Source organism: Gavialis gangeticus, unplaced genomic scaffold (assembly GCF_001723915.1).
Source record: "Gavialis gangeticus isolate Ggan-Ray unplaced genomic scaffold, GavGan_comp1, whole genome shotgun sequence".
Classification (NCBI taxonomy): domain Eukaryota; kingdom Metazoa; phylum Chordata; order Crocodylia; family Gavialidae; genus Gavialis; species Gavialis gangeticus.
This window is the reverse complement of record NW_017729004.1, coordinates 24,035,394-24,045,360: the sequence shown is the minus strand read 5'-3', so window position 1 is coordinate 24,045,360 and position 9,967 is coordinate 24,035,394. Positions and strand designations below refer to the sequence as shown.

General features: G+C 39.4%; 1 protein-coding gene across 2 annotated transcripts in view; it reads left to right on the top strand.

Moving 5' to 3' along the window:
- The window catches only part of LARP4B (La ribonucleoprotein domain family member 4B), a 76,302-nt gene that overhangs the window by 53,358 nt on the left and 12,977 nt on the right, over positions 1 to 9,967 (top strand). For both annotated transcript variants that reach the window (XR_002095788.1, XM_019508169.1), the window contains exons 10-12: positions 1,176 to 1,282; positions 1,971 to 2,225; positions 3,638 to 3,683. Coding sequence is in view for 1 of the 2 variants with exons in the window: in XM_019508169.1 (XP_019363714.1) it covers positions 1,176 to 1,282; positions 1,971 to 2,225; positions 3,638 to 3,683 (408 nt within the window). In the remaining variant the exon portion in view is untranslated. The remainder of the gene's footprint in view (positions 1 to 1,175; positions 1,283 to 1,970; positions 2,226 to 3,637; positions 3,684 to 9,967) is intronic.

The window sequence follows — 9,967 nt, the reverse complement described above, 5'->3', positions numbered from 1 at the left end:
TTGGGGTTTTTTTTTTTTTTTTTTTTTTTTGCACCTGTTTTCCATTAGTGACACTACTTGATTTTTCCAAACACGAGTGTGTGTGATGTTAGTGTTAAGCTATCATAATAGCTGTTCAAAAGGGTTTTATTTAATCCTCAGCTTGTCTCTGTGATGCTTACATGAACTGAAATGTTAATAACTTGAATAACTGGATAACTTGAAATAACAAGACCATATCAATTATTTCTTTTGTAGTAAGCATGACAAGAAAGCAATTCCATTTGTACTGTTTAGGCAGCCCCAAGATATTTGTGTTTTGATGCTAGTGAACTTTAGAAGTAACATTTCTACTTTTTAATGTAGCTTAACTTTTTTTATTAAAATGAGGGATGTCTAGGTCTGAGGTAAGGGAAATCTCTAAGTGCTAAGAATAGGGCAATTTGTCTGAAACTTAAGTAGGACTTTGACATGGCACATCCTGTTATATTCACGTATTCTCTGGGGAGCAAGGCAGGTAGTGATTTCATATATAAAGTGGTGGGGTACGGCATGAAAAAATCAGTGGGTCCTAAAGCAGACAGTTGTCATTTTTAGGCAGAATTTTAATTAGACCCTTCAGAAGCCAGTGGAGGAGAATTCTCACAAACTAGATTAAGTGAAGGAACTTATGGGGAAGAAACTAGTATTCAGTTGTCTTGTAGTATTTAACAGTAAAAAGTACTTCAAGTTTGATAGCGTCTGAGATTTTAATGAGACTTTGGTAGCCTTTCCCTTCTGCCCCGGCTCTGGTGTTATCTGGCTTGAGAGTTCAGACTGCTTAGGGCAGGGTAGCTGTCTTGTCAGTCTGTAAAGTGCCGATGCATGTTTATGATGTAGTAAAATAGAGGAAACTCTAAACCATAGAATTGAGACTAGTGGATCAACATTTAAAATGTCTCGGGATACTGTCTCTTGACCGTGCATATGGATGGATATTGTGAAGAATAACGTACAGATGTTTAGAGCAGAACTGAAGTTCTCATTCCTTACCTTTTTAAAGAACCATGGAACAAGACCACATGGGATTATTTTTCATGACCATTTGACGATCAAGACCTTTATTACAACGCATTTAATTCTCTGTTTTGATTGTATTCTGTGTAATGTACAAATGTAGGAGCATGTGGTGTCTTTTTATTATTATTATTCTGTAGGTAGCACCGTTTCCAAATACTGGATTTATCAATGGGTTCACATCTCCAGCCTTCAAGCCAGCTGCTTCTCCATTGGCTTCCCTCAGACAATACCCTCCCAGAAACAGGCAAGTTTAATCACATTTTTAAAGCAATAAATTTTTAATATCAGGTCTCCACAGGTTATTCGAGCCTAAAAAGAAAAGAGAGCAAAATCAGTCAGCTTGAAAATCACTAAGTTAAATTTGATAAAAGACTAAATATTGCTGGAATGTTCCATTGTGTGTGGCTTTTTAATGCATACGTGTTACACATGGTAAATAGTCTGTCTGGTAGCTAAGAACTGGTCTGCTATCCACAGGACCAGAGAGATTGGCTTCCTCCCCTTCTGTGCCAAGGTCCTATAGAAAAATGACTGTTTTGTATAATGCAGATTATTACAACTTTTGGTCTGGGCTGGCGGTTGCTTCAGGAAAGATTCCAAAACGAACAGTCTCAGGATTCATCCCTGGCTGTGATTTACGTTTGCACAATGATGACAGTGATTCACAGATTTAGGCATGTGACATGTTTAAGCTTAAAATAGTTTTGATCAAGCCCCAGTTGAAAATAGAAATTCAGAGGTTCCATTTTGCTGCAAATAAATAGTTGACATAACTTTTCAAAAGGAAAGCTTTTTTAGTGGGAGTGATCTGTTGATAAGCATTTATGTAAGCATGTAACAAACAGCTGAGCAGTTCAATGCACAGACTAAAGCGTCACAAGATCTGTCATAAGTATACATTTTAAAATGAATATTACTTCTTCACTTTGCAGGAATCCTAGCAAATCACATATACGGCATACAATACCCAGTGCAGAAAGAGGACCTGGGCTTCTTGATAGTCCTACAATATTCAACTTTTCTGCTGATCGTCTAATAAATGGTGTCAGAAGTCCACAGACAAGGCAACCGGGACAAAACAGGACACGAATGCAAAATGCTGCTACAAGTTATACCAAGAGGGATATAGGAACCGGACGAATGGAACAGACTAATATTGACTCGTCCCCTGGTTTGGGTAGGGGAAGGTGAGTCCTTTTAGCTATTTATAGAACTACCTTACGGCATTGTCTGCTTCTGAATGTGTCTTGGTAGTCCCAAGAAATTCCTTTCAAAGAAAGCACAAATGCTACCTTCAGTGGGGTTTTTTGGGTTTAACCATTTTTTTTTTTGAGAAGAGGGGAGGAGAGAGAAGAGTGTGTTGGTTTTTTGGTTTAGGTTATTTTTGTTTTGTTTTTAATGGTTGCTGTGACTTTTTTCTCAATGAAACTAAAACTACAGTAAAGAAGTGAATACAGAAAGTGATGAACTTGGAACAAATCCAGAGGAAAACTTCAATTTTCTCTAAATTTGCTCATTTGTTTTAATAGTACATTAATGGTAAACAGTGATGGGTAGGTCCTGTGATTGTAAAAAAGTTGATTCTCTAATCTTTTTGACCTAGAAAAATATTTCATTTTAATTTTGGCTCAATCAAAATGATTTCTTCTAAAGTTATCTACCTAATGTTACGTGGCTTTTAATGTGCAGGACTGTGGACCTGGTTCAAAGTACTGTGGCTTTCTTAAATGGCTTGCTGAAAGCATCACTTTAGTGGCAGGTCTACTTATTGCATAGTCATATTTGCTAGTTATGTAACAGTTTTTTTCCTAGGTTTTTCATTATAGGCAGGTCACCTAAGTACATTCTAGTTAGCACATATAGTTAATTTCATTAGCTGAACCAACATCACCAGGTTCTCCATGCCCTTGTTCAAGTTGGCAAAGAAAATGGGATAGCAGAGCTGATTTGGGACTGCAGGATCTACTGTCGGGGAATAAGAGAAAAAAATCCAGCTTGAATTCTAGTTTCCAGATCCCCTTTTTCAGGCCTGGAATTGGAGAAGCCAAAACTGAGCAAATCTGAACAGGGAAGGAAGCTCCCAAAACACTAGACTTTATGTATTTAAAAAAAAAAACTTTCCAGGATTATTTCAGGGTAGCTTTCTTTCTGCCCCTATTTTAGCAGGGTTTTTGCATCTATAAACAACATGATTAGTAACTTTTAATGGGTTTTGCAGAAGTCATGAGTCAAATTTGTTAGCCTTAAAATAAAAATGAGAATTCAAATGAAAAAGCTACAAATCCCGTATGTTGATTTAACTTGTACTGTTGTATGCAGAGAAAAGTATTGGGAGGTGTGATGAGCTTGTCAACCTAGATACATTTCCTTTAAGAAAACATGATTTTTTAACAATGCAACAAAAAAACTACAACTGCTAAGTTGTTTAGTTGTAATGAGGCTTTTTTTTAATTTTGTCCCCATAATCTGTCTTTTAAAGCCGTGATATCATGCAGTATTCTGTTTTAAATGAGGATGAGTGTAATATCAATTCATCATTTTTTTTCTTTCAATTTCCTTCCTCCCTAGACACATTTTCTGATTGTTTTCTTTTCCTTAGGAAAAATTCATACGGTTATCGGAAGAAAAGGGAGGACAAGTTTACAGTAAGTTTTTTGTTTGTTTTTGTTTTTGTTTTTTTTAAATCATACCTAGTCTATAATTAAAACATAAATGAAATATGGGTAACAAGATAATGTCAGATTATCTGGAGTAAGTGACAGGGCTTTAACAAAATACTACACAAGAAAACATGCTTTTACTATTGTTAACTAAAGATATTAGTTTAATATTTTTTCAAAGGAAATGTCTCCTAAATGTACTAAATGAACTATATTATAGATAATAGACTGCTAAGGCAGAAGGCTGAGGAAAAAAATTAAAATGAGGATTTGAAAATGGTATGTAACTCCTCCCCACCATTAATTCTTACCAGTAATAATAGTAGTTTAGCGGAGTGCCCATACATCCTTTATCAGATAAGGTAAACACAAAGGTGTTTTAAAGTTCAGAAACTACTAACTTGATACTTGAAAATCAAAAAACTATTCAGCAATTAGTTTGTGCACTATAAATAAACTGGAACCCTTGTTAAAACAAGGCAGAATTCTTGTTATAAAACGATCAACTTCCATTGAAGAATGGAAGTGGAGAGGGATGAAATGAGGTGGATCTTTGGAGGGACCATCACAACAGAAGCACTAAGCTCTGTGGCTAAGATATAGTAGTGGCACCTTTCAGTGATAGAATATAAATCCAGTGCCCATCTGTAAAAACTTGAGCAAGGTTTTAATATTGAGGGACAACCCTATTAAAGGTTACCATAACTGCTGTTGTAGTTTGGAATATTATTCACTTAATAGGTCTCACTATTGAAAAAGAGTTTCATCTTTGAAAAGTCTGGTCTTACTGAATAGAAGGGGTTTTTTGTTTGTTTTGTAGCTCTACCTGTATAGGACCTGAGATTTTTTTGGGTCAATCTTAGACCCAACTACCTTTCCTTCAGTTTGCCTCACTCGCATGTCCCCATTTGGCCACTATTTCAACACAGTCATGTAGCATATGATGGCAAGGACTACTTCCTTCCCCATTACTTGTTGAGGACCTTCATTGAAAAAGTAGTACTTGTCACATAAGTTATGACCTTTTCAGTGTTCCTTGCACTATTACACTTGAGGCATTGATGCTTCTGTTGAATTCCAGTATATTCTAGATAGCAGTGTTTGCCTGGATCCCTCACAAGAACACGTAACAGGGGATCTGGTCTCACTGCCTTTGGTTCCTTTCTAATTGCTAACAGTCAGTGAGCTAACTGCACTTGGCATCCTTGCTGTTTTAGTTCTCCTGCCCTTTCAGAGGCTATTTCATTTTTAGTTAGGCAGCTTTGTCATGACAGGTTTCTTTAGCTCCTTTGTTTTCCTAGCTATATACATCAGACATGCAGGCATTACCCAAAGGGGGAAGGCTCCTCGGACCTCATTGGACTCTCCAGATTGTATGTATTTTACATTCAGCAGTTGTCAGAAGATAAAATACCGAAACTGTGCAGAGAGTCAGGGCCAGAATCCAGGACTGCCTTCTATCCTCCTAGCTGAGTACTAGGCTGTAGTAATGTATGCTCCCTGGTTCCCTTAATCTTGCATTCTTTGCACAGTAGTGGATAACTTCAGTGGAAAGATTGATTAAGGTACTCTTCTGCAAGGGTGACCCAGCTGGTAGGGTCTGAAACCCATTTCTGTTTCTGGGAGAGTGCTCTAAAGCTTAAACTTTTTCATTTAAAAAATGAAGAGCATCACTACCAGCCTAATCCTAAAAGGAGAGACTGCGCTCAGGTTTTCTTGGAAGAATATATGCAAGTGTTTCTTTGGGAGAGGATTTGGGATCTGGATCCCAAGTGGATAGAGGTACTGGTCAGCAGCTCTTAAGCAGTTCTGGAAAGGATCAAGATTTAAAACATGCCCCAGTCCTCTGTTCCCTATTGGCTAGCTCCGTTCAGTATGTGGACATCTTGGATTTGCCACTCCAAGGCACTTAATTGCTCCTAATCACTTCATAGACATCTGTATCGCCTAATTCTGGCTTCTGGATTCCTATCCGAGGGCCAGGTCCAAATATTAGATGTTGTGCTACCTGCATTGTCAGTGGGTCAGTCCTTTTGTTGCATGTAGGTTTAACTCTGTCATTAACACTTGCACTGGCTTTTGGCCACGAAACCCCAGTAGGACTCGGAGCCTTTGTCAGCTCCAAAGCCCTCGTGTACCTACTCTATTAGAGATTTCTGAATGAGTATCTTTGTACTAACATCTTCCCATCAGTTCTTATATTCACATTGAGGTAATTGCATTACCCAGGTCTCATTCTGTAATGCACCACTTATTTGTGAAAATGGTTAAAACTTTAGATCTGGTGCCTCCAGCTTGAAACAGCCCAACACTCTTTTTGTTTGGAGATTTGTTTTCAGTTACTAGTGTCGGTGCTTTGTTTCTGAAGAAAGGCCACAAAGAATGCTTTTTGAAATAGTCATCCACTAATACTGAGACACAAGATTTATTTCACTGTTTTGTATGTGCAGTCAAGTGCATTTTGGTATCTGCCAAACTTCCAGAGAGGAATATTTTAAATAAGTACATTTAAAAAAAAAAAAACAACTATCTGACCAGTACTAGGGCTACATAGTTTTGGCAGTATTGCTCTCATTTCTGTTTGTATTGGGCCCTTTTACTGCATCTCTGCCTTGGTGCTGAAATACTGGTACTAGAGATCCAGGATGGTCTTGTGCTGCTTTCATCTGCTTTATGATCTTGCCACGATACTGTGTTTTCATGGGATAAACTTCAGCTCTGTTGCATTGTCAGAGCCACAAGTTCCACATATGCTTGCTTTCTAAGGTAAACATATATGCTGGAATCCAGACTTAATTTGTCTTGGATGTCAGATCATTTATGTTTGTATCTAAACTGTAATCCACACATCTAGTTTGTAAACAGTTTACTTGGTACCTATATTCATGATATATCTGTGGCTTCTGTAAGGCAGGTAACAAAGGAGACATTTACTTGATACTTCGAGCAGAGCCTTTTACATCATGGGTCATTTGAGTTGCATTTAAGCAAAGGTAACTCATGCCTATCAGGAAATTCCTATGTCCTATGAGGGACATTACCAAATCATTGACTTGGATATCAACCTTGTTTTCGATTATTCAAGGATGGCAAAAATCTATGGAAGATGAAAGCTCAATGTCAGATTTCTAGAATTGAAAGCTGTTGTCTAAGCTTTCGTCTTTTGATCAATACTAGATTTCTGTCCCAAAGACACTATCCTCTGGCAAACTTATTGAACTTTTTTTCTTTTTTGGAAGAGCATAAGTATCCGTTGGGTCTGAAGCTGGCAGTTTGTTATGCAAAGGAGTAAATATCAGATCTATCTCTACTACAAAAGAGCTCCCCTTGTCACCACCTCTGCTTCTGGATCAGACAAAGTAACTGTTTGCAAATTTCCCATTCTTGACCTTGAATTAGGAATTCACCTGATGTCTTATTCTGTTAGTTGCGATGTCTGCCAATTGGGTCAAATAGTCTACTGAAAACACCAGCTCTTAATAGGATGTTGGCAACTCGTTCTTCTAACATCTGAAGTCTTGTTAACATTTCTTTCTAACTTATATTTTTTGTTGTCAGCTTTGTAGTAGGTGTTTCTACTAGGGTTGGCAAGCCAGTCAGTTGACTGGTTAAAATATTCATAGATTGTAAGGCTGGAAGGGACCTCGGAAAATCATCAGGTCCAGCCGCCTGCACTAAGCAAGAAAGACAGCTGGGGTCAGGTGACCCCAGCAAGGTGACTGTCCAGTCTCCTCTTGAAGATTTTCAGGGTAGGTGATTGCACCACCTCTGGAGGGAGCTTATTCCACAGTCTGGACATGCTCAGTGTGAAGTTTTTCCTATATTTAAGCCTGAAACGGTCTTCCAGGAGTTTGTGGTCATTACTCCTGGCTTTCCACAAGGGTATCCTGGTGAACAGTTGTTTGCGAAGCCCTTGAAGTACTCCCCTGCTGTAGCGGTAAGTTGCTACCAAGTCCCTTCTCCGCCTTCTCTTTTTCAGGCCAAAGAGTCCCAGGTCCCTCAGCCTTTCCTCGTATGGCTTGCCGTGCAAGTCTCTGATCATACGGGTGGCTCTTCTCTGGACTCTCAATTTTTACCATGTCCTTGTTAAAATGTGACGCCTAGAACTGAATGCAGTACTCCAATTGGGGTCTCACCAATGCCAAGTAGAGCAGAAGAATCACTTCCTTGGTTTTGCTGGAAATGCATCAATTGATGCATGCCAGAATATTATTTGCTCTGCCGGCAACAGCGTCGCACTGCTGGCTCATATTCATACTGTGGTCTGTTATTACCCCAAAGTCCCTTTCATTCATAGTGCTGGTCAGTTTGACGCCGCCAAGCATGTAGGTGTGTAGGGGCCTGTTCATCCCCAAGTGGAGCACTTTACATTTCTCAGTGTTGAACTTCATCTGGTTCTGACTTGCCCTACTTGCCAGCCTGTCTAGGTCCCCCTGTATCTTTGTGTGACCACGCCTCCCCAAAACGTGGTGTCATTTGTGAACTTGGCCAGTGCGCTCTTCACCCCCACATCCAAATCATTGCTAAAGATGTTGAAACGTACTGGATCAAGGACCAACCCCTGTGGGACACCACTGGCCTCTTCTCACCAGGATGATAGATCTGTTCATTAGGACTCGGTGTCCTATCCCACAGCCAGCTTTGTTACCCACCTAACTGTCTCACAGTTAAGTCCACAATCCTCCAATTTTTTCACGAGAACATAGTGGGATACCAGATCAAAGGCTTTTTGGAAGTCAAGGTATACAGTGTCAACATCTTCTCTTATTCAGTTGGCAAGTTTCCTGATTGTAAAAGGAAATGAGGTTGGTAAGACAAGACCTGCCCACGACGAAGCCATGCTGGGTGTCGTTCAGAATCCTACCTTCTGCAAGCCTGTTGCACATAGACTCCCTTATGAATTTTTCCAGGATTTTTCCTTGGGATAGAAGTTAGGCTAATTGGTCTATAGTTATCCGGATCCTCCTTCCTCCCATTCTTGAAGGTGGGCATAACATTGGCCCTCTGCCAGTCCTCAGGGACCTCTCCAGAGCACCATGAATTTTGGAACAGTTTTTGCCAGGGGCTTCTCAATGACTTCAGCCAGCTCCTTCAGCACTCGTGGGTAGAGTTCATCCAGTCCTGCTGTCTTGTATATGTCTAATTTCTTTAATTAATCACACACCAGTTCTATGGCAACAGTAGGAAGGTAGTCTTTCCTGCCCTGCTCATTCTGTACCCTGTGTGGCATGATTTTCCCCTTGGCCTGGTGAAATACCGCAGCAACGTAGTCATTCAGGAGTTCAGCTTTCTCCTGAGTGTCGGTAACCAGCTCTCCTGAGTTATTGGGCAATGGCTCCATACTCTCATTTGTTTTTCCTCCTGCTCCCTACATACCTAAAGAAGGACTTATTGTTAACTGACTATATTTTTTTTGACTGGCCAAAGATTATCGTAATTTTATGGGGGGGGGGACTGCATTTTTTTGTAGTTTTCTTGACAGAAATACTATTTTTTTTTTATTGTTTGACACATTTCTTAATGGAAAACTTGTGCTTTTTCTGTGTATTATTTGGACATATTGGCAACTTTTGTTTATAATTTTATTCCTATTTTTAACCAGTCAACTGACCAAACTTTATCTGACCAGTCAAATACCCAACCCTGCTCTCTACCCAAACCTGATTCATCTTGGGTTAGCCTTTCCAGAAGTCAAGTAGCTCACATACTTGGTGAGAGTGTTCTTGGGAACTCGGATAGATCTAGTGAAAAACAATTACTGTCTATTGCTGTAAACTTTGAGAGAGTTCAAGTTTTGTCAGGGTTGTAATTTTTTTTTTATCCTCAATTCGAGCTCTCCACTAGCAATTGCTTTATGTTCATAGTTGTGCTAAGGAAATCTTGGTCTCTAACTTTCCTAGTTAGGAGCCAACTGTAGTATGCCTCTCTTCATTATAAAGCATCTACTTCAAGTTTTGGGGTCTCTTTCCCTTTACCTTGCTTCAGGGTAGGATATTGAGAGGCTTTGACTTTTAGGACTTTGGTGTGTGCCCCATATACACCAGCTGCTTAGGACCCTGCAGCTCAGTCTGTTTGAGGCAGCTCTGTTTCTCTCTGAAGCTCCTGTGAACAATCATAGTGAGTAGCAACACTCCTGAAACATTTTTATTTAGCAAGTAGAAGAAGGCATTCGAGAAGAGGGTTTTAGTTTGTTGGGGGTTTTTTGTTTTTTGGTGGCAGTTGGGGTGGGTTTTTTTTTTTTAAACAACTAACCTATATGTTTTGTATCT